The 25576-nt window shown below is 42.7% G+C and overlaps 1 protein-coding gene across 1 annotated transcript in view; it reads left to right on the top strand.

Moving 5' to 3' along the window:
- Nucleotides 1–4288: 4288 nt before the first annotated feature.
- The window catches only part of AGBL1 (AGBL carboxypeptidase 1), a gene marked incomplete at both ends in the record, with an annotated part of 599032 nt that continues 577744 nt past the window's right edge, over nucleotides 4289–25576 (top strand). Inside the window, one exon of the mRNA XM_079699372.1 lies at nucleotides 4289–4339. Within this exon, the coding sequence (XP_079555498.1) occupies nucleotides 4289–4339 (51 nt within the window). The remainder of the gene's footprint in view (nucleotides 4340–25576) is intronic.

Raw genomic sequence — 25576 nt, 5'->3', positions numbered from 1 at the left:
ATAGGGGACCATGCTGACACTTATATGGTTCTCCTCTCTGGCTAAACTCCCAAGCCTTTCCTTGTTCAACACTGCTTTGCCAAGTATCTTACCTTATTTTTGCACAGTTGGTGTTGAGGATCCAGGGGAAGGAGCGTCCACCTGGCTCTGTTATATTTCATCCTGTAGGATCTGGTCCATCACTCAAGGCTGCTGAAATCTTTTTGGATCCCACTATGTAATCTGACATATTTGTATCTTTCTCAATTGGGTGTCATCAGAAAATCTGATAAGCTTGCAGTTTGTATTTTCATCCAAGTCACTGAGAAAAAATGTTGACTAGGAAGAGCCAGGGGAACTCTCTGAATGCTATTAGGAAACTCCCTCTGAATCAGCATCAATTTATTAATCACCACTCTTTGAGTACTGACATTCTACCAGCTATCTGGTCCTCCTAATTATACAGGCTGGTGCTTATTTCTCCAGCTTATTCACGAGATATTATGAGATTCTTGAGCCTGAGATTATGGGAGAAGAGGGCAGGTGTGCAGTAAAGGATTAACCTTGTGCAAATAAAGTTCTGGCTCTTGCCCAGCTCCTGAGAGGTGATCTTTAAGTCCTTGGAATGTGATGCCTAAGAAGAGTGTCTGTTTGCCTGGGGGACTTGGGCCACGCTAGATGGACTGTGTAAACAATATAATTTAGGTGGGGACCTTGGGCCACATGGTGTCAGCTTGACCTCTGGAGGGGCTGGAGACTAAGGTCAGTCATGTCTACACGACCAACCTCCAATGAAATCCCTAGACAGCCAAGCTCAGGTGAGCTTCCCTGGTTGGCAACACTCTGTGCATGCTGGAACCCACTGTTGCTGGGAGAAGTAAGCATTGTCCACACAATGTCCTGGGTGAGCATAACTGGCCACTCATGCCTGGTCTCTCTGGGACCCCGGCCTGTGTGCCTCTTCCCTTTGCTGGTTTTGATCTGTATCCTTCTGCTATAATAAATAATTAATTGTAGTATAACAGCTTTGCTGAGTTCTGTGAGTCCTTCTAGTGAATTACTGGACCAGGAGGTGGTGTTGGAGACCTCCTGAAACTGCAGCAGGAATCTCTGGACCACATTAAATGTGTCTTTCTTTGAAGCCAGAGGGCTGAGTTCTATCTGAGTTTCCCTAAATGCCTTCTTCAAAAGGTATGAAGTGAAGAAAGTAAGAAGGTCTTTCTATTCCACACAAAGTAACATCCTCCCTAAGCTTCCCTAGGGTCAGACCTTCCCCTGTTGGCTACCCCATGTGGGTAATGAGCGCTCATTTCAATCTACTCTGGATACCTGTATTGCCCAGGAGGATTCCAAGCTTGGGTATCAGCTCCTGCCTTTCAGGAAAAAGTCCCTGCTGAAATTCAAATACTAATGGGGATGTGCACGCTAAGCTACTATCACCCATTTATACTCCAGCCGGAATAAATCAGCCCACTCATGGAACTGGAGTCTCATTAAGATAGAATCCAGGAGAGGGAGGTTTGGATGGGGGCACTGCTGGGGTTTTCTCAAAGCTTGAGAGTAAAGGAGGTTGTGCTGGAGAGGGGAGCAGGGTTGCTAAGGTCTCTACGGGGCAATGATGAGGTGTAAGTGTTGGGGGAGCAAGAGAGGAATGTGCTAAAGGTATGATGGAGAGCTGAAACAAGCTAGAGGCGAGACCTAATTTTGTAAGAAAATCAGAGGGCAAAACCAACACTTTATTCCTTGTTTGGCATCCATGTGTATCCACATGGGCAAGTGGGTGATGACTCCCCAGAAGATGGAGCTTTGTCAGGGGTGATGGGGAAGTGCATCCAGGCTGGGCTTGTGAGACAGAGGGAGCCCACTCCTTATTTCTTACTGAAAATAGGGTTCATGGTGCTGCAGGGGAAAGGGGTCACTGAGTAGAAGAGAGTGATCGCTTTATGTATAAGGTTTTCACCTTGCCTCTGCTCTACACAATTCCAGCGAGCTGAACCAAGAGACCCTGTTCAAATGGGGCTGATTTTACGTCAATGCTAATATAAGGGCCTGTGACCACAAAAGTGCCTTTAGTTATGTCCTCAGAGGTTGTTTTTGTGAGTTCTCACTACAAAATGGCTTTTTTCTTCTTTTTTTTTCTAATTTTTATTGGAGTATAGTTGATTTCCAATGTTGTATTAGTTTCAGGTGTACAGCAAAGTGAATCAGTTATACATATACATATATCCACTCTTTTTTTTAAAGATTCTTTTCCCATATAGGCCATTACAGAGTACTGAGTAGAGTTGCCTGTGTTACACAGCAGGTTCTTGTTAGTTATCTACTTTATATATAGTAGTGTGTATATGTCAATCCCAATCTCCCAGTGTATCCCTCCACCCCAAGTGGCCTTTTTCTTTAAACTATTTTTGAGATATATGTTGGAAGGGAGGTTTTATTTTTCCTTCCTCCCTCTCTTTTTTCTTTACCCTGCAGCCGAGGGGCATGGATATCTGCCCTTAAGGTAATGACATGGGACAGTTCAGTCCTCCCTGCATCCCTGGACCTTAAAGGATCACAGAATGTGTGCCTTGAAAAGCTCCACACCTCACAGAAGGAAGAAAGCCTTAGGGGGCCTTTATTTCTTCCCTCCTGTCGTCAGAGGTGGTGGGAAGTGTAGGGATCAACTGCCCCCACCCCCCAAGCTCTATAAACATGAGATATTATAGTCCATTCCCTGCATGGAAGGTCTTCATATTTAAAGTCATTAAGGGTGGAAGTTTCTGGATGGCAGGAAGCACATGAATTTTGTCCTTGAATTTGAGGGCTTGCCAGGCTTAGCATTGAGAGGGAATAACTGAGATGCTGTCTGTCTCCTGACTTGGGAACATTTCAGCCAAGTAGGATCAGGAAATGTAAACTCCCTTTCCTCGGTCACCACAATGGGCTTGGGCAGCTGCCAGCTGGATGCTTTGATGCTCACAAAAGCTCCCTGAACTCTGCACGGGCGTGTTGGCTGTGAGTCCAGGCCCTCTTGCCTAGCTTGCTCTCTGTCGGTCATGAACTTCAGTGAGCTCACTCTCCAATTTCACACGCGAAAACTGTGCTTGGAGCTTGCTGGGTGCTAGGGATGGGGACAAAAATTGTCAGGCATCGAACACATGGACTGTTTGTGGCCATGTCATCAATGTGGTCAAAATCGGGGCTTCCTGAACTTTAATCCTCTAGTAATTTTGTTAACCAGCTATGGATCCCCTGGGGGTCTTGTGAAAATGCAGATTCTGATTCAGGAGCTCTGGGGTGGAGCCTAACAAGCTGCCAGGTGATGCTCCAACCACACTCTGAGAAGCCAGTACCTAAAGGACTACAAGACACCTAGGTGTTGACATGGGGAAGGGGGCTAGGTGGCCAAATAGCCACTAAAACTCTTCTGACACATTCTGAGCAGAAGACAGAGAAAGAGATGATGGATCCTGCATTGGTCTGGAGGAAATCAGCCAGGGCATCCACTCTCCCTGAAGCAGGGGACGGGGCTCCTGGCCCTCATTACTTTGATCAGTGCGTCTGCAGCAGCAAGAGGCAGGATGGTGTAATGGTCAGTGTTTGTGCCTTGGTACCAGTTCACCTATGGGAGGCCGGGCATACACTCCTAAGCTCTGCTCTTGTGGCTTAACAGCTCTGTGCCTGGGTTTTCTCATTTGTAAAAGGGGGTCAGGGGTGGTAAGAATAGTACCACCTCGATAGGGTTATTGTATAAGGGACCCAGTTAGTAGAAAACATCCAGAGCCGTTCCCTTCCTTCTCAGCCAGAGCTCCAGTCCCTAAGCCTGGGACCTCAGGGAGCCCTGGGCTCCTGTGCCCTGCAAGGCCACGGTTGTGCAAGCGCTCTCCAGGCTCTTGTTACCCGGGAGCCAGCAACACACCAAAATAAAGGAGCGGGGGACCAGCGGGGAGGGCCGAGCGAGCCTCTGCAGGGAGTCTGACCAGGTCAGCTGGGAATGCTGTCAGCCGTTCAGGGTGGCTCCTGCATGGGCCTGGAGGTGGGTCAGTGACTCACACCGGGGCCCTCTCCACCCCCGCGCCCAAATGCTCGGCCCTCCCCGGGCCGGGGCTCACCTAATCCCCACAGTGGGAGTCGGGGGGCACCCGCGCCTGGGCCGAGGGCTAGGGTTACAGTGCAGTCACTTCACACTCGGCAGCATGTGCAGCTGAGGCCTCCCCCCGTGCAGCAGTCTCCCGCCAGGCGGGCAGCGAGGTCAGCTTGGCAAGCCGCTGCCTCTCCAGCCCCGATCTGGCCTCAGGCAGCCGATTCCCCCGGACCCGAGGACGTGATGGCAGAACAAGAAGCCAGTGGGCTGCAGGTCCTGCTGCGCACGCTCCAGGTAGGAAGAGGCGGAGAGCTGCAGAACCCGGCCGGCTGGGTCTTTGCGGGCCGGGCCTGCCTCGGAGCCGGGCTCTCCCCGCAGTCCCCTCTGGCACCAGTGGCCTGGTTTGCTAAACAGCAGGAACACCGGAGTCAGCAGCAGCTCTCACCTTGAGGCTGACCTAAGTGATGCTGTGGTGTTTAAATATTAAACCTGACGGTGTTGATGAGTGCTGTGCTTCAATTATTGAACCCGGTGGGGCTAGATACTCAGGCGAAAAGATCCAGGTTTGCTCGAGATGAGAAAGATGGAGAAAAAGGCCGTTTGGCAAAAGTAAACCTGTTCAAGTTCTCCCTGAGCAGGGCAGGAGACTTGGGGGTGGGTACGTAGAACTGCCTAGGAGGGAAGGGGCAGCGGGGCAGAGGACTCCTCTGGGCTTCTGCTGAATGGCCGGTACCAAGTTCCCAAAGGGTGGTCTGAGTCGGAATTACCTAGGATGCCTGCTGACAGTGCATCTTCTCAGGCGGATCTGCCGGAAGGAACCGCAGTCACCAGGGACAGGGGCCCTGGAATCTGCCTTGCCCTCTGCGTGATTCTATTCACTCCTAATTTTTGAGAATTCCTATCCCAGAGCACGAGTTTGTGAACCTGTCTGCAGATTAGAAACTCCCGGAGGATGTTAAAAAATGCTGACGCCCACTTACCCAAATTTGGATTTAATTGATCTGGGGAGCAACCTGGGCACTGGAGTTTTGAAAACTCCCCGGGTGGTCTCAAAGTGCAACTAAAGTCAGTGAACCACTGCTCTATAGACTTGGGTAGATGCTTGCACTGAACCGGATGCAGGGAATGCCAGGGCTCAAAGGGAGCTAAGAGATCTTCTCCTCCAGGATTTTAAACCTGAAGTCCATGGACGGGTATCATAAGAGGATGGGCTTCAAGGGTCTCCATGACCCTCACCCCCTGATTTAGAATGTAAATGTTTTGCACTTATGTGCATACTTCCCAGCTTTGAAAAGCTTAGTTTTGCTCAGATTCTTAAGGAAATGTATATCCATAAAAAGTTGAAGAACCAATAAATACAACCTTCCAGTGCACAGATAAGGCAATTGAGTCTCAGAAGTGAAATAGCTTCCTAAGGTCACTTAACCACTTAATAGGGGAAATGGGACTAGCACCAAAGAACTTCAACATCCTTTGGACCTGGTGTCTTTGACTCATTCTATCTGATGCATCAGAGGCAAGAATGCCTCTGGGCTAGGAGTGTTGGGGGTGGGAGTGGACCTCAAAATTAATTTACATTTGGCCTGAAGTCACTGCAGGATGCACTCAATCTCCTGTCTTCCTACCCGTGGGGATTTCTAATTGATATTTAGAATGATTGTTCCAGGGCATTGCAAGATTCTCAATCATCAAAGAAAGATTTAATTATGTTCAATATACCCTGCTTAGTTCCCAATTAACCAGAACACTAAAATAACCAGAACATGCTTCCCCTGTGCGCTCTAGTTGATCTCAGAATCTGGTGGTGGAATTGACTTGGGTTCCTGGCTGAGCCCTGAGCCAGCCCTCTCCAAGTGCCTGCCTGAACCTGGTTTCTGTCTTGAGAGTAGAAGTCAGAGCCCTGACATAATTTTAAAAAAGAGAACCCGGAGCAGATATGCCGTGGAATGATGTTTCATGATGGGTTTCATGCCCCACTCCCATCCCCAATCCCCATGGACTAGACCCGGCAGAGTTTCTGAGAAGGGCTTAGCTGAAGTGCTTTTGATCGGGGATCCCAAAGGTCTTAGGGATTCAAGCCAGTCTTCCTTTCCTTGTGCACAAAGGTGAGAGACCGAAGGCTTTGTACTGCTACTCAAACCTCTGTGGAAGACAGTGGTTATGTCTGAGCAGAATGTGAGCTCAGGATATGAGTTTCCCATATCTTTCAGGAGCACCCCAGAACATTGCGAAGGGAAGGGAGAAAGAGATATCAGATGACCAGAAAGAGCAAGCACAGGGGTGACAATGTCCCCATGATATGATAGTAGAAATCCCCCTATTCCAGAGCATCACCACTCTGCCTCTTTGGGCCACAATGACAAAATAAACTAGATCATTAGGAAATATCAGTTTTCTGCCTATTATCTTTTCCTGTACCGATGGGAAAGGAGTAATTGATTTTTTTTTCCTACCCTGACTTAAACACAGCCTTATCTCTGTCCTGAAAGTATGAGAATCAGATTTCTACCCAGACATTTTCCAAGTCCCTGACTTTTATCATTTTAGTTGAGGGAGAAAATCAGACTGACTCATGAGGGCCTGGGTGAAGAGGGGGAGACAGCCCAGAGCACAGATGAGAGACAGGAAGAACTGGATCCCGCCCCATTTCTGGCACTTACCGGCTGTAAATCCTCAGGCAAGTCCCTCAACCTCTCTGAGCCCTCATTTCTAGATTTGTAAAAGGGGGGCAATAAAAATACTTTGCTCAGCCCTTGGTGCCAGGATTAAGAGAACCCATTTGAAAAGTGCTTGTAAACTATAAATGGCAGTTCAAATGACTCTGGTTTTTATGATTTCCCCAGTTGAGTACACAGTGGAGAGGCTGGGAACACTTGCCATCAACCTGCCCTGCTTTTTTCCTGGGTGGACTCCAATACACTTGGAAAAAAGGAAGGTGTCTCATTCGTCCTGCTCTCATTTCTCCATGTGGTTTGAGCTAATGGGGAAGATGGGAAGCTGCCAGGGTAGCAGGATGTGGGCTCCACGCCAGCCCTGATCCTGGGAGCCCTCACCCAGTGGTGTCCCACAAAATGCCAATTAAGTACCTTATCAAAACATGAAAAATGTATAATTTTCTGGTCAGCTTTGGCACACTCAGAGCTGTGATATGGGCACATTTTTGCTGCTTGCATTTGCACTTTATTATTTTATGTTATAGTTGCTCAAATTGAATCCCAGTTCTGCATCTTGGCCAAAATGTGCATAGCAAAGCTTCGTTTCTCAACTTGGGCTCCAGGAACATTATCTATTACGGATTGCCAACGAGGCTGCAGGATGTGGGGCTTCCTGTCTTGAGTTAGCATTGAGCTTACATAATAGAAAACCTGGAGGGGGTGACAGCTCCACTTTTCCCCTTGGACTTGTTCCTCCAAGGATATTTCCAAGACAACAGATGATTTCAGCCCCTGGGCTGTAAGGAGGGGATGGGCGGAAGAATGATGACTGATATGTTTCATTCATAGCACTTGAGAGTTTTGTTTTCAAAACATGTGTTTAAAAATTTCCTTTCTAGAATTTTCCACAGCGGATGTAGGATTATCCATCTATTGTACATACACGGGGCTAGGTGAAGCAGAAACTGAGCTTTCCCTTTGGACATCAACAGAAGGGTTTGGAAAAATCAAGAGAAGATTTTTCCTTTTAGATAGTAAACATTGTGCAGACCTTCTAAACATCACAGGATTCCTCTGCTGGTGAAATTTGAGGCTTTCTGAGGTTTTTATTTTTGGAGACTTCTGCCTCAACCTCAAGACAAACGTGGAAATAAACCAGGAGAGGGAGGACTTATTAAATTAAGACTGAAATCTGTCTTAATTTCAAGCACCAGTAGAAACAAAGAAAAAGAAAAACACCCAAAGGACAAGTGCCCAATGGAAAAGGGACAAAATTGGCAAGAAATAGCCTCTGTCAGTGTCTAAAGAATGACTTGGTGCCAGTCAAACTGGACGATGAAGGGGGCAATGGAGGCATGGAGCCCTGTGCTGAGCTGGGAGTGGGGAGATGACCTTATATAGTGTTTTGTTTTTTAAGACCTTGTTGCTTTCACAGTTTCTTAAACTCCTTGGTCTCAGAGATTGGAAAAAATAAACATTGATTCAGGGTCCACTCTACGCCAAATTTTCACGTTCATTACCTAACGTCACTGTCTGTGCCACCTGTGAGGGGGATGTGGCTGGTCTGTCTTATAGATGAGGACACTGACCCTCATAAGCCACTCAAGGCTCAATGGAAGAAACTTAATAAATCCCTAGAGGAGAGATGTGAAGAGGATCTTGTCACTCCAAGGTCTTTTCACTGGTCTCCGGTGCTTACATGACCTAGGGAATACCCACTCACTCTTTATTTTGAGGGTATTACCTTACCTGACTGAACCTGAAGACTGAGAGGTTATGGATTCTTCATAATAGAACTAAAATAATCTTCCACATCCTGTATTGATATTTGGGTAAATAACTCCTGATAAAGGAAGGTAACAGTTTTGATTTGGGTCAATTGGTTATTTTTAATATCTATTCTAGCCATCCATCCATCTATCTATCCATCCAACCCCTCCATAGCTATCCTATGTGCTAGAAGAGATTCAGAGTATTGGGTAGGATGATACATCAAGAAGAGCAAGGTCTTTGGATCTTGGTTCAGCCATTCAAAACTTGTGTGACTCAGGACACACTACTGAACTTCTCTTTGCTGAACTTTTTTCATTTGTAAAATGAGAATTATAGTATCTACTCATGAGCTTACTGTATGTTTGGAGAAAATGCATGTAAAAAGGTGTTATGTGCCTGACAAATAGCAATTATTATAATTAAACACAGTCCCTGCCCTCATGAAAATACAGTGTGCAAGGGATAAGGCAGGAGGATAAAAATATTTGTAGAGTAGGTTTGCATGTGATGAACGCCATGGTAAACGTAAACATCAAAAAAAACTCGGTGGAATTTGGGACAAGAGTCTCCTCCTCACTGGATATTCAGGGAAGACCTTGGAAAATGGGTCAGATTTCAGCAGAGGAAGGTGCACTTAAGAGGGTGATAAGGGTCCCCAGTGATCCTTCCTATGTCAGGAAAGTGTGGAGAGTATTCAGGGTATTTGCCATGGCACTGAGTTTGATTAAAACAGAAAATTCGTGAAGGGGAAGAAAGGAGATTGAAATGGGGGTTTGCCTAAATGCTAGAGAGCCTTGAGTGGCAAGCTTCAGATCCGATCATGCCCTTGGTGATGGCTGCCTATCCCTAAAGGTAGATGATGGGCGCTACAGGACATTCAACCAAGGTGATCGTTGCAAAGCTATTTGGAGGGGGGACGTTAGACATGACTGCATCTCTGCTTTTTATTGCCAAGGGATGTGATGTGTTCCCTGCAACCTCCCCATCCCTGACCTACCTTTTATCCTGATCCTCTTCCTATCCATTCCCAGCCTTTAGCCCTTTCCTGTCACTTAACTCTGCATCTCACTCCCCTCCCCACACCGCCTCAGCCACTGTCCATCCCTAGTCCACCTCCAGGGGGAAAGGCTGTGATGGATTAAGGCTCAGGGATTGGAGAAGCAGAACTATTTAAACTTTTTTTTTTTTAATGGAAGAAACACAAATTATTTTAGAGGCAGCATTCAAATGTCCTTGTGTCAAAGCAGCTCTCATAACATGTCTGCATTAAGATGACCAGAGTTGAGTCCAAAAGTCCCCTCCTCACTTTTGGGAATTGAGAGCACTCGGCGTTTCCGTCCCCTGAGCCCAGATTCTGGATCTGACCGCCTTGCTGAGCACCCACCTCCGCAGGGCAGCAGGTGAGGGACAGAGGCCTGCATGGCTTTGAGGTGTAATTGGAAATTTGCCAGTGCTGGGGACATGTTGAGGCAAATGGCCAACAGAGGGAATTTCTCTCTGTAGAAATTCATAACCTGGCAACATGTACTCCACAACTCAGTTGCTAAAACTGGAACTAGTCGGATGAAAGCCAAACATAGTCTGGGTTTGAGCCCTGGGAGCTCGGGAAGTACGCAACCAGGGAAGAGAAGCTGGTCTGGGTTACCAATCGCTGTACCATATCTGTAAGCATGGGACAGGCGGCTATGAATCAAACAGACAAGGTGCTTCTTCAAATTTCAGAAATAGGCACACAGAAATACATCCACTCGGATGTGACCTCCATATCCTTGTGCCAGACCTGAAATGTAGGAAGTCAAAGGTTGTGGGATCTGTACTTTTTCACAGAGTCAATACTGCATGGCTCCTTCAAAGTGATGGATTCGCAAATCAGACTCTCATTGGAGAAAAGAATGTGGTGTAGGGGGAGGAAGAGATCAACAGCAGAGATGCCAAGAATAAAAGAATGAGTAGAACAAAGAGTGTGGACGAAACAGAATGGCACAGAGTCTGCGCTCAATACATATTTTTTCCTCCCTCCCCCCTCCCTCCCTCCATCCCTCCCTCCCTGCCTTCCCCTCCCCCTTTCCCTCCCTCCCTCCTTCCTTATAAAATTTTGCAAAACGAATACACCCATGTAACCAGCACCCAGACGAAGTGAACTCCCAGCATCTCAGAGGACCCCTCACACCCCCACTTCCAGCCCTGCTCCCCCATTGTAACCACTGCCCTGATCTCTAACCCCGCAGACCAGTCTTGCATGCTTTGTGCGTCATGTGATTAGAACCCCACAGTCAATCTTCTTTTGTGTCTGGCTCCTTTCACTCAGCATTGTGCGAGTCCCCCTTTCGATACAGTTGTAGATTGTTCTCACTGTCATTGCTGAAGAGCATTTCGTTGCGTGAACGTTCCACGGTTTATTTATCCATTCTAGAGCTCATGCTATTTGGGGTAGTTTTCTTTTTTTGGCTATAACAAATATGGCTGCTGTGAACATTCCAGGGCATGTTTTTATGAAGGTAGGTACACGTGTCTGTTGGGTAAATACCTAGAGTGGAGTCGAGGGGTCATGGGATACATGTATGGTCAGCTGTAGTAGATAATGATATTTTTCAAAAATGAGTGCTCCAAAATAAACACCTATTAACCCTGTAAATACCATTAATTTATGAGCGTCTTGGGTACTCCACACCTTTGCCCTAACTTTCTTAATTCATATTTGTTAGTTGAAAGTGGCTTGAGCTGCTTTGCATGGAGGACTTTGTCATGTTTTATGTGTCTAATTCCCTCTACTTGGTCCCTTTCATAATAATGGTTCTAATGATAACTAACATTTATTAAACGGTTTCTACACGTAAGGAGCTGTGCAAAGTCCTTCACATGCATCATCTCATTTAATCCTTACAACAACCCAAGGAGGTGGGTGGTATTATTATCCTCATTTTAAAGCTCTCAAACAGAAGGTTGGAGAGGTTAACACACTTCTCAAGGTCACAAAGCGAGTTAGTGGCAAAACTGGAATTTGAGAGGAGGGAATCTGACACCAGTGGATGATTTCTCGCCAGGTGTATAAACTCTCTGAGGAAAAGGAGGGGCATTGAGAATATTCAGAACAGATTTTCCCAGGTGGTAGGTGTCTGCTGAGGAGAATGGAGACCCCCCCCTACTTGGCACATGCGGGGAAGACAGCAGCTGGCAGGACTGGCCAAGAGGGCAGAGAACAGGTGCCTAGAGCAGGGGTCAGCAAACTGTAAGGGCCTGATAGCAAATTTTTTAGGCTTTTCTGGCCACAGATCTTTGTCATACCCATTCAGCCCTGCCACTGTAGTTGTAGACAGTGTGCAAATGAATGGGTTTATGTTCCAATAAAATTGTGTACAAAAAACAGGGAGTAGGGGCTTCCCTGGTGACGCAGTGGTTGAGGGTCCGCCTGCCGAGGCAGGGGACACGGGTTCGTGCCCCAGTCCGGGAGGATCCCACATGCCGCGGAGCGGCTGGGCCCATGAGCCATGGCCGCTGAGCCTGCGTGTCCAGAGCCCGTGCTCCACAACGGGAGAGGCCACAACAGTGAGAGGCCTGAGTACCGCAAAAGCAAAACAAAACAAAACAAAAAAACAAGGAGTGGGCTGGACTTGGCTGTTGGTGGTAGATTGCAGACCCCTGGCTGGAGGTCCTTTGGGCACAGGCATGGTGTAGGGGTGGGAGATGGGACAGAAAGAGAGTGATAGAGCAGCAGGGACCTGTTGGGGCTGCCAACTGCCAAGTGGGAGCTTCCCTCATGTACCATGGGCGTCCTCCTCAACTCCCAGGCTGCCTTTCTTGCAAAGGCAGCACATCAGCTGATCTCTGAGTTCCTCTCGGGCAAGTCTTACAGAACCTGAAATGCACACTTCAGAATGTCATTTCCTGCCACTGCTACTGCCTCCAATTTTCTAAGTATCAGTGGGGGCAGTGATTGTGTCCATCAGCCCTCCAAGGTGGGATTTCAGGTCATTTTAGCAGCACTTACCAGTGTAACAGGTGATTGTCTTGCAGATATTGTCTGCATTCAACAGCGCTACCAGCACAAGACATGTTCAGTCCAACACTTCTCAAACTGGGTTCCACAGAACACCAGTGTCCCCTGGGATGCCCAGGAGTATTCTACTCACAAAGGGTCTTGTTGACAGATGGATCTGAGATGTCAGGGTAAATAAATTTACTAATTTCTTTACTGAAAAATAATCAATCTTTTAAAGGCTTTTCAAACATTTCTGTCCTACAGCTCTCAGTTTAAATGTCTTTTACTCAGAGGAATACTCTGACAGCCCAGTGAGCTACCCAGTCACTCTAAGTCCCACCTCTCTAGTTTGACTCTCTGCATAGAACTTGGCATTTCCTGCTTGTTTGTATCTTCTCTGCCTTCTTCCACCAGGGTAGGGATCTCATCTGTCTTGTTCACCTTTACCCCTACTACCTAAAGCACTATCTAGGACATAGTACGTGCTCAATAAATATTTATTGATTGAATAATAAGATGAATGTGCATGTATATTATCAAGTTGGGGATATACTATATGGCATTTCTAAACCATCTTAGAGATGGGATAATTTTTTATAGCAAAACCCCACTAGTATCCCACAGGACTCTAGGAATCCATGGAGCACATTTGGGAAACAATGGTTGTAGACCAATGCCATGTTAAATCACTGCTGGTCTGTGAGGGTTGAATTTCTCCTGATCTGGAAACTAACCTCTGGCTTGTTGAAACATTTCTGACCTGAGTTGATACAAAGTTAGATCTATTGGAGACCTAGGGTCCTTCCTTCCTCTGCTTGGTGAATTCCACAAACTGATGACTCTATGATCTATCTGTAGGCCTTGAGTTACATGAATTCTAATCCTTACTTGATTGGGAGAAAGGATAGAAGTGACAGATGTGGAGGTTTAGAAAAAGGTTCTTCCTAGAGACTCAAGAGAGCCGGTTCTGCTTCTGATCAGGAGGCCAGATGGTGATAAGAACAGCATTAGCCTCAGGTTTCAGATGAAAGGCAGGGTCAGATTTCAGAGTTGGGATATCTGATGAAACTTCCCCTAGGGAACTTGGAGAGAAGGCAGCTTCTTCAATAAATGGTCAGTAATGAATTCTCCCTCTACTCTTAAAAAAACCCAAACAAACCCAAGCTCAGTGTGTGTTAACATCTCTAATCTTCCGATCCCAGCAGTGAGTACAGCCCAATGCCCTAAATGTCTGACCCATAGGCATCCTTATCCCATTCCTCTTAACACTCAAGTTAATCCAGGAAAACCCCATGACAACGCAGGTGTTTTTTACTTTTCACAATAGGTAGATTAAGAAGTCACTATAAGAAAATTCCATTTTCTCCTTGACTTTCATTGTTAAATCATAAAATATATATCATATACCCTAAAGGAAAAAAATTCCCCAAACCACAGCTAAAATTTTAGACTAAGGAAGAGGCTAGAATGATAATATTTCAATAGGTATTACTTGAAAGTGGATATTAAAATTCAAGAAGTGTTTTTGCCATGAGCTGCTCACATTTGTTGAGCACTATGTGCCAGGAAGAAGTCGAAGCATGTGACGTGTTATCTCATGCAGTCCTCACAACAATCCTATGAGGTGGGTACAACTATTATCTGCAGTTTACAGATGAGGAACACAAGGCCCTTGTCAAGGTCACATAGCCTTTAAGTAGCAGGGTCAGGATGTGAACTCAGGCACAGACTGACTCTAGCTTGCTTATTACTCATTGCTATTACTCATCAGGCTACAGAGTCTCTTTTCCTTTTACCTGTCCTTTTCACCACTACACATTTTTTTCCTGATTAAAGAAGTAATACAAGCTTGTGATTGCAAAAATTTTATTAAAATATAGATATAGATTTTAGGAAGTAAAAATCACCCCATCAAATCTTGATCCCTAAGACAACCACACAAGTGTCTGCTGTATATTCTTTTATATGTTTACATACATATAGCAATATGTGTATTTCTATAACTATGTCTATGTGTGTATATCATTTTAACACACTAGTATTCAATTTGCTTTCCCTATATGTCAGTATAATTGCACATATTTCAAGCCAGCACATATAGACCCAGCTCAATCTTTTGTGGTATAACTTAAATAAATAGAAGTATAGTTTCTTCTAGCGTTTCACTTAAATTTGACTTGGCTTGTGTTTTATTTTCATTTTTAGATGTTTTATGTGTTGTATTTTAATAGTCAACTTTATCAAACTTTTCTTTCATGAATTATTTTTGGCCATGAAACATCTTCCCCAGGATCTAACTCTTATACTTAATGATGTTTGAATTTAACTCCATACCATTCTCTTTTTCTTAAGTGTTGTTGCTTTCATAGAACTTCCCTGCCATACCACACTTCACCAGTACATGGCAACAGTAAACAAATTTATATGCTTAAAATTTCTTTTACTGGAAGATCCCAGTTCTGTAACATCTAATAGACCTCTGCTTGATAGTGTTTGGAAATTTTACATTTGACATAAATGTTTATTTAAAATAAACATATATAGGTTTCTTGGCTGGACTTCAGGAGGCCAGAGTTGATTTTGGATGCTGCCACTGTCTTTCTGTTTGACTCGAATCCCCTGGGCCAGCATCCTCTGTTTTGATGGTTTTCAGACTTAAGTGCTAGGAACGTGCCCAGCAATATCATCTGTTTCCTTGGTATATTATGACTCTCTTGTTAATGGTTCATTCATTTATTGAATGCTTCCCTCGTGCCAGAGACTGTGCTAAGTAGTGGGTGGCAAGGTTCAAGAATCTTATTACTCAGATACTTTCCTACTGAAATTCTTCCAAATGTTAATGACTAATGTCAGGAAGAGAGAGATCCAGAATGCTGCAGTCACACCTGCCCTCCTTTGCTCCATGGACCATTTTATTCTGTGGTGACTGGCTGAGAACACAGTATTATCATTACTCCAAGTCCCTGGGGAAGATCTGAAGACTCAGCTGCTGTAATATGTTCAGCTATGCCTGTGTACTTACGTTAATTCATATGTGGTCTTTTTTTTTTTAAACAATTCTTAATCTTTTCATTCTTTTTTCTTCCAGGGAGTGGGGTGTCACAGATTCCTTTTTTTTTGGCTGCACCCTATGGCATGTGGGATCTTAGTTCCCCGACCAGGGATTGAACCCTCACCCCCTGCAGTGGAAGCGAGGTGTCTTAACCACTGGACCGCCAGGGAAGTCCCATAGATTCCTTTCTGATGCCATTGAAAGCTAAAGACACTTTCCCCAGATAAATGCTCACACAAATTTTTGTGAACAATTTCAGGGTAATAAGCCACACCATAAGATTTCACTCTCTCAAGGTATTTACTTGGGTTCTGTTTCATGGACTGGAGCTCTTTAATGTTGGAATAGTAGAGGTGAGTTCTAGTCACATAAAAGAAACCCCACAATTCTGTCCAATTGTGATATATCTTTCATGCCTCCAAACTGGTCACAATATTCTTTTTATATCCACATCCCAACTTTGCCTTGAACATCTTTCATATCTGATCTATACTTTTGAAAATTTTAAGTACCTTTGATGGAACAACTGTAATGTTACTTTTCAAAAAAAGCCTCTTTTGATAATTTGTGTAGGTGATATTTTTCTTTGTCTTTTGAAGTAGCATCTAAACATTTGTACCTTTCTCTTAAACCATCTATGCTTTGCTTTATTATAGTTGCTCTTTATTTTTCAACAAACCTTTACTGGGCAGGGAGAATCCCAAAATAAATATGACATGGTCTTTGTCCTCCCAGAGCTCACTGTATGTATCTAGAGGAACCAGATAAACATTTGAGAATCTCCTGAAAGTTACAGACACTTTCTCTAGATAATCATATATCTGCACTTTAACTAAGCACTTAAATCTTAGATTTGCCTACAGTTTGAATAAGAATCTATGCCATGTGATTGCTCGGGTTGACATATGAACAAATAATTATAAAGTATTATTATAAGTGAAGGTATGACAACATTCCCAGTGTATTCTTGGAAGAAGGGGCATCTCAAACAATCTCCAGTATTCCATGACCTTCTCTTCCTGAGTAATAGATTGATTAGATAATTCAGACCAATACTTGTGTTGGAGACAGTTTAAAATATAGATATAATATAAATAATTTTTTTCTAAAAAGCATCCATATTCTAGTGAGATAATGAACATTTAATGATCTGAGAACAGAAGAGGTGGGAAACCCAGAGAGATGAGCAAAATTCTGGCACTTCTGCTTTGGAGGCATTTACTATTTTGGAAGGTGTGGCTGGAAAGATTAAATCGTATGTTCTGTAGCTTTGCATGTCTAGAAGAAAAAGAGTTGGAATATAGGGCTTGCCAAGAATGGGGACCTTGGTAAACTACTGTCTGCTTTTGGGCTGACACCTGGAGGGATGCTCCCTAGAAATAAAGGTGAGCCATACATAAACTAATCTTTACACTGAGCCATTCTTCAACTCATCTGGGTGGCCCAGAAAATCCTAAGACTTGAATGGGCAGTCTCAGGTTCCTAGAGCTTCCAGGTGCCTGGTAGTAGCAAATTAAAATCAGTGGAATTCTACAAATTCTACAAATAATTTGGAAACCAGGGACAAGGGGAGATAAATCAATATGAGTAAACACCAGCAGAAACAGGGAATCAATAACCTGTGATAAACTATAATGGAAAAGAATATTAAAAAAATGTGTATAACTGAGTCATTTTGCTGTACTTCAGAGATTGGCACAACATTGTAAATCAACTATACTTCAATTTGCAAAAAAAAAGAAGAAAAAATGAAATAACAGATTTCTGTTGTACTCCAGAAATGAGAATTACCAGTCACAGAATGTAAGAAAGCTTTGGTTACTATGTTCAAAGAGATTAAAATCAAGTTTGAAAAATTTGGCATTGAACTATAATATATACGATGTGATATAGCAGATTTGAAAAGGAACCAAATAGAAATTCGTGAACTGAAAAATAAATAACCAAAATTAAGAACTCAATGGTTAGATTTAACTGCAGATTACACTTGGCTGAAGAAAAAAATTGAAAATCAGGTCATAAGAAACTATCTAGAATGAAGCACAGAAGGCCAAAAAGCTTAAATATGCAGAAGGGCAGGTAAGAAATACAGGGGATAGAGAAGGTCTAACATACATTTAATTGGAGTTCTGGAAGGACAGAAGAGAATGAAGCAGCAACAGTATTTCAAGAAATAATGATAGAGTCCTAACCCTTTAATATACTGCTCATTACTTGATAACAGAGGCAGTATCTTTCTCAAGCCTGTATTCTCTGAAATACTTAGCAGGACTTTATTAAGAGTTTGTTGAATTTGTTAGTTGAGGAAACTTCTGTATTATGTTCTATTCCATTTTATATTTTTAGAATCATGTCAGAAGTTCTCTTAAAATAGTATACTTTTAAAAACAATATTATAAAATTACTATCTGTTGTGGATATATATTCAAATATCTAAATCCCTGTATTTGCAGTCGTCACTTCAAAATTTAGAGCTAAATCTACAATTGACACTACAGTTGAAGATTAAGCTCTAATTTGCAATCTGATGATTCATTTTTGACCACAAAATATCCCCTTAAACTCATATATGCTACCTATGATTATACTCCATTTCTTTTCTTGTTTCGTAAGTTTTACAGCAGCCTTTGGCAACGAGTTATGAAATTCTAATCTGGTCACAACTAATTAGAATATTACATTTACTTACTTTTCCCCCATTCTCTTTAATGATACATATTCTGATAAATAACTTCATTTTTTTCCTTTAAAGTAGAGAGAAAACATGATATTTTATAGGTTCCCTGGGAAACAGATTTTGAGACAAAGATTTGCATTCAGGAAGTGTACTGGGGAGTGTCTCAGGTCCACATGCAGGGGAATGAAGGAAGCAGGATTGGGCAGTGGGAGGAGATGAAATGCAATGTAGTCACAGCAAAGGCTCAAGCTGATGGTCCTTTACCAACTGTCTCGTCCTGTGGTCAGGGGGTTGAAACTTTATACCTCCTCCCCCACACCACTGACCAGTCATTGGTTATAGGCTGCTTCCAGAGAGAGGACATGACCTTAGAGATCTTCATCTCGACAGCAGTTCCCAAAGAGGGACTCAGGTGAGAGCTGTCAGTCACTAATATTCCCTTTGGTTTGGGGGATGAGTGCCTCAGTCCTGAAGGGGAGACCCAAGAGGCACAGCTGTAGCATCCACTACAGGTGACAACTGATAAGACTGTGCATCAAGCCACCTAGGTTCAAATCCTAGTTTTGCTGCTAATTGACTCCGTGATCTTGGGCAAGCCACATAACCCCCTGGGTCACAGTTCCCTCATCTTTAAAAAGACAGGAGTAGGAATGAGATAATATTTTCCTCAAATTTAGTCATTTGTATGCTACTTTCATACTTTTTTTTCATATTTTGGATCAACGATACTATTGTTTACTTGACGTGATTTATTTCAGCAAATTTATTCATCTTAACTTAATGTAACTTAATGTGGCACTTTATATACAACCATAAATATAGTAGTAGTACTTAACAAAAATAGAAAGTAGTGACAAAAATAAATTTAATATAAACAATGCAATGCTGTTAAAGTCCAGCTAGACACTTGCCTGTAGAGTCTCTGAGCCTGCTCTGTGCTTTCTAAAAAGATTAGCAACTATTGGAAAATAATTGGAAATATACTAATAACTAAGACATTAACAGACATTCCCTAAAAGAAGAATAAACACTTTACTGGGAATAAACGTTTTTGTCTATGTGATTCAGTGAAATTCAATGCTATGTCTCCTGTGACATCTAAATCCGGGTCATATACGCTCAGTAGGAGATTTCTGACCTTCCAAGAAAATCTGGATTAGGTAGCTTTTAGGATGAAATTATGCTATTCCATGATTCTCTCCTTGTGGGAAAGGAATATTAGAGAGAAAATATTTATGAGTTATACTTTTTTTAAAGGTCATACATCTATTAGATTGAGTACCAACCAGAAGCTTGAGGAATTAAATTTATTGGATAGGGTTTCTAATATTATGAGCACACCATATCTGAATGTAGCCATGATGACTAGCAATGAGAATGCAATGCATCAGTTCTCCCAATACCCCTGGAAGAAAGAGCCTCTCATAGGTGGTAGACACTCCTTCCTTTGGTAGCCCAGCACAGCTCTACCCTACATCTAGCTTCCTCTCCTCTGGAATGACTGATCTGAAGTAGCACAATGTATGGTCCTGTCATCCTGAGACCACCAGTTTCTTGTTCAGATTCTGTTTCCATGCTGACCTGGAGTTAGCCAATTTATCCCAGGTCATTTAGGCATTAATAGGAGGCACCTTGAACATTCTTCCCGTGATATCCTCCAGATATTGGACACTGTACAGGGTTGCCCAAACCTATTGGCGTGCTTTCAGAGTTCTATCACCTCTGCCTATGTAGATCACAGTCAGGAATAGAACTCTGAGTCTTCTCTAGTATTTCAGCTGTATTCTAAGCTTAACTAGGGTTACTGTTTGGGATTCTTTACTCAGCTATGGTAATAAACAGTTCATCCTAGTCTTGGCATCCTTTCATCCCCCGATGTTAGGATTTGGCATCTCCTGTTGAATTGACCTGCAGTAGCCAACCAAAGGATGGCTGGAATTCTATGTCCATACCCATTTCCTCCATAAAAAAATCAGGAAAATTATCTTTCTTGAGGCTAGTAAAGGTGTTCACCTTAGTGGGGTCACCACCCTTCATTCAGTTAGTTCTACATTCTGAGTATTCACCAATAATTGAGACCATGAAGCCTCCTTGCTTCTATCATAAAACCAATTTATATCAATACATAAATAATGATGATAATGACATTATTATGATGAGGAGGAAGAAGGTGAGGAGGAGGTGCAAGAAGAGAAGGGGGAAGAGGAGAGAAGCAGAGGGGAGAGACCCTTATTGAGCATGTACTAGTTCCAGGCCTGATGCTCAGCCTTTCACAGAGGCAGGGCCGATACTAATCTTTGAACATAAATGCTTCCATGTGATGAATTCATCCCTTAAGTTTTAGAGCTCAGGTGCTATTGGAACAAACTAATATGTCTTATTCTCTCTGGACCAACCCAATCTTGGCTCTTTTTATGGATCTTTCTAACTCTTCTTGGTAGCAAGTCAGTTCTCGGACCCAATTCAATGAGGTCTGTGAAAGTGAGTTAGTTTTATATATACAGTTTTATTTGGTATAACTTACGAGTCTCATGGAGTATCCAAAGTTATGCTAGTATTTATAGAGTAACCTGCCAGCTCAGCCCTCCATCTCTTCAAATCTCATCTGAGAATCCCTTTTCTCTTTGCTTCCAAATGTCTTTCTTGCTCCCCATGCTGTTATTTAATTCTGAAACTGGCAGAGGCACAAAACTTATATGAATAATAATGTACAAATAAATGTGTGTTCAGCCTGATGTATGGATAACTTCTCTGCAGTATTGTAACCCAGTGTTTTTTTGTTCTTATTTATTTATTTATGGATTTACCTATGTATTTATTTATTTATTTTAACATATTTATTGGAGTGTAATTGCTTTACAGTGGTGAGTTAGTTTCAGCTTTATAACAAAGTGAATCAGCTATACATATACATATATGCTCATATCTCCTCTCTCTTGTGTTTCCCTCCCACCCTCCCTATCCCACCCCTCTAGGTGGTCACAAAGCACCAAGCTGATCTCCCTGTGCTGTGTGGCTGCTTCCCACTAGCTTTCTTTTTTCTTTTTTTTTTTTTTTTACATTTTTGCAAATCTCTTTAATGTTTGGCTTAATAAAAGAGAACTGGATTCCTAACCTGCTTCTTAATTCAATTGGCTGTGATATGCTGTTTTTTTTTTGCCCAGAGAAAATGAAATTTTTTTTAGCTCAATTTCATTTCTTTTTATGGCTGAGTAATATTCCATTGTATATATGTGCCACATCTTCTTTATCCATTCATCCAATGATGGACACTTAGGTTGTTTCCATCTCCTGGCTATTGTAAATACAGCTGCAATGAACATTTTGGTACATGACTCTTTTTGAATTATGGTTTTCTCAGGGTATATGCCCAGGAGTGGGATTGCTGGGTCATATGGTAGTTCTATTTGCAGTTTCTTAAGGAACCTCCATACTGTTCTCCATAGTGGCTGTACCAATTCACATTCCCACCAGCAGGACAAGAGTGTTCCCTTTTCTCCACACCCTCTCCAGCATTTATTGTTTCCAGATTTTTTGATGATGGCCATTCTGACTGCTGTAAGATGATATCTCATTGTAGTTTTGATTTGCATTTCTCTAATGATGAATGATGTTGAGCGTTCTTTCATGTATTTGTTGGCAGTCTGTATATCTTCTTTGGAGAAATGTCTATTTAGGTCTTCTGCCTATTTTTGGATTGGGTTGTTTGTTTTTTTGTTATTGAGCTGCATGAGCTGCTTGTCCCAGAAGTTTCTGAGAGTGTCCTCAATTCTTTTCATTCTTTTTTCTTTACTCAGCTCTGTGGTAGTTATTTCCACTATTTTATCTTCCAGGTCACTTATCCATTCTTCTGCCCCAGTTATTCTGCTTCTGATTTCTTGTAGAGAATTTTTAATTTCATTTATTGTGTTGTTCATCATTGTTTGTTTGCTCTTTAGTTCTTCTAGGTCCTTGCTAAACATTTCTTGTATTTTCTCCATTCTATTTCTGAGATTTTGGATCATCTTTACTGTCATTACTGTGAATTTTTTTCAGGTAGACTGCCTATTTCCTCTTCATTTGTTTGGTCTGGTGGGTTTTTGCCTTTCTCCTTCATCAGCTGTGTGTTTCTCTGTCTTTTCATTTTGCTTAACTTAGTGTGTTTGGGGTCTCCTTTCTGCAGGCTGCAGGTTCATAGTTCCCATTGTTTTTTGGTGTCTGCCCCCAGGGGCTAAGGTTGGTTCAGTGGGTTGTGTAGGCTTCCTGGTGGAGGGGACTGGTGCTTGTTTTCTGGTGGATGAGGCTGGATCTTGTCTTTCTGGTGTGCGGGACTGCATCCGGTGTTGTGTTTTGGGGTGTTTGTGACCTTATTATGATTTTAGGCAGCCTCTCTGCTAATGGGTGGGGTTGTGTTCCTGCCTTGCTAGTTGTTTGGCATAGGGTGTCCAGCACTGTAGCTTGCTGGTCGTTGAGTGGAGCTGGGTTTTAGCATTGAGATGGAGATCTCTGGAAGAGTTTTCACTGTTTGATATTACGTGGGGCCTGGAGGTCTCTGGTGGACCAATGTCTTGAACCCGGCTCTCCCACCTCAGAGGCACAGGCTTGACACCAGACCGGAACACCAAGACCCTGTCAGCCACACAGCTCAGAAGAAAAGGGAGAAAAAATAAATAAATAAAATAAAATAAAGTTATTAAAATAAAAAATTAAAAAGTAATATAAAAGAAAGAAAGAAAGAAAGAAGAGAGCAACCAAACCAAAAAACAAATCCACCAATGATAACAAGCGCTAAAAACTATACTAAAAAACAAAACCGAACAAAAAAATGGACACACAGAACCCTAGGAAAAATGGTAAAAGCAAAGCTATACAGAAAAAAGTCACACAAAGGAGCATACACATACACACTCACAAAAAGAGAAAAAGGAAAAAAAAAATCTATATATATAAAAAAATAGAAAAATTAGAGAAAAGGAAAAGGAAGAGAGCAACCAAATCAATAAACAAATCTACCAATGATAATAAAGTCTAAATACTAAACTAAGATAAACGTAAAGCAGAAACAATTAGATGCAGAAAGCAAACCCCAAGTCTACAGTTGCTCCCAAGTCCACCGCCTCAACTTTGGGATGATTTTTTTTGTATTCAGGTATTCCACAGATGCAGGGAACATCACGTTGATTGTGGGGATTTAATCCGCTGCTCCTGAGGCTGCTGGGGGAAATTTCTCTTTCTCTTCTTTGTTCACACAGCCACTGGGGTTCAGCTTTGGATTTGGCCCCGCTTCTGTGTGTAGGTCGTCTGAGGGCATCTCTTCCCTTTTGGGAAGTCTGAGGTCTTCTGCCAGCGTTCAGTAGGTGTTCTGTAAGAGTTGTTCCACATGTAGATGCATTTCTGATGTATCTGTGGGGAGGAAGATAATTTCCACGTCTTACTCCTCTGCCATCTTGAGGGTCTCTAACCCAGTGTTCTGTTGTGTTTGTCAAGTGCTTGGATCTACAGAGAGAACGGGATGGTTCACTATTCAGTGAATTTGGTGCTTATGTTACATGTACTTGGTCTTTGTGAGATTTGGTTCATAGAATTGTTTTCAGGAAAGCTAATTCCCCATTACTCAGGACAGAAGTGCATTTGGATGCACTCCAAGGTAACCGTGGTTAAAGCAATTTTCATACATGATATGTTAGGCTTGCATGAAGATGGAACACTGATATGATGCAGAAGACCTCTGAACCTATCTTGAGCCCTAATTAGAGTTAGGAAACCTGCATTTGATTTCGGGATAATACCTGTCTTTTCAATTGACTCCAGTGATTGTCAACTAGGGATAATTTTGCCCCTCAGGGGACATTTGGCAATGTCTGAAGACAATTTTGGTTGTCACAGTTGTGGGGGATGCCTCTGGTTAAACATCCTATAATGCTTAGCATCCTAATGCTGCTAAATGCAAAATGTCCTACAGTGCACAGAATCTGGCCCCCTCCTAAAGAATTGCCCAGTCCAAAATATCAACAGTGCCAAAATTAGGGCCCTGCTCTGTTCAATCAGTCCTTAATTCACTTTACTAATTGAGGCTGAAATTTAAGATGGCACAATACCTGATAGCACAGTGTAATTTGGTCCAAATAATACTTTCCCTGAGAAGAATAGTGATGCTGTCTTTGTTAATTCTTGGATTTGCTCATAGAAGAATCAGGCTAGTGAATCTCAGGACAGATGTTTTCTCTCCAGAGCCACCTCCTCCTCATTCCCACTGGCAGTGTGCTTTTGCACCCTGAACCAGTTGGCAGTGATCAATGCAATTTGCTTTGATGTATTCCTGAGGCTAGAGGAATTGTTGAACAATGTGAGTGACACATGCCTGGAGGCAAAGTGTATTATAATTCATAAATGGGAGAAGGAGACCAATTAGAGTTGATTAAAAACAGAACACACTGTGGGAAACATTTGGGGTCCAAAATCATTCAGCAAGCAAACTTATGCATGCCAAGATCCAGGCCTGTCAAAAATGAAGATGGCCAGTGTGCCCTATGGTTTACAAGTGCATAGGGGACCACAGGAGAAGATGAAAAAATAAAAGAGTTTTACAAACAACTTGGGTCCTCCATGACTTTTATCCTGTTCTTATTTCTTCTGCAGCATGGTTAGAGAGTGGAGAGCTTAATTTTGATCTTTAGTGGCCAGACACTGGGTTTAGCTCCAGAGAGAGCTGAATTTCAATCCTGGTTCTAGTACATATAAACTGTGTGCTCCTAGGCAAGTTATCTAGTTTCCTTAAACCTCAGTTTTCTCTTCAGTATAATGGAGAAAATGATATCTACCTGTTGTGAAGTTGAAAGGCTATTGATATCGTTTGTGAACATGCTAACACAATTTTGGCACACTTTACAAATGGTCCCTGATTTACAATGATTTGATTTATGAGTTTTCGACTTTATGATGGTTTGAAAGCAATATGCATTTAGAAGAATCCTAACTTTGAATTTTGAATTTGGATCTTTTCCTGGCTAGTGATGTATGATATGATACTCTGTCTTGATGCTGGGCAGCAGCAATGAACCTCAGCTCCCAGTCAGCCATGTGATCATGAAGGTAAACAACCGATACTTACAACCATTCTGTACCCAGACAGCCCTGCTGTTTTCACTTTCAGTACAATATTCAATAAATTACATGAGATAGTCAACACTCTATTATGAAATAGGCTTTAGATGATTTTGCCCAACAGTGGGCTAATGTAAGTGTTCTGAGCATGTTGAAGGTAGGCTAGGCTAAGCTATGGTGTTCAGTATGTTAGGTATATTTAATGCATTTTGTACTTACGATATTTTCAACTTAGAATCCCAAGATGTAACCCCATTGTAAGTTGAGGACTATCTGTATATGCTTGATGGCCATGCTTGATGGGTGAATATTC

Source organism: Hyperoodon ampullatus (assembly GCF_949752795.1).
Source record: "Hyperoodon ampullatus genome assembly, chromosome: 3".
In the NCBI taxonomy this organism is placed as follows: Eukaryota; Metazoa; Chordata; class Mammalia; order Artiodactyla; family Ziphiidae; genus Hyperoodon; species Hyperoodon ampullatus.
This window is presented reverse-complemented; position numbering and strand designations above follow the sequence as displayed.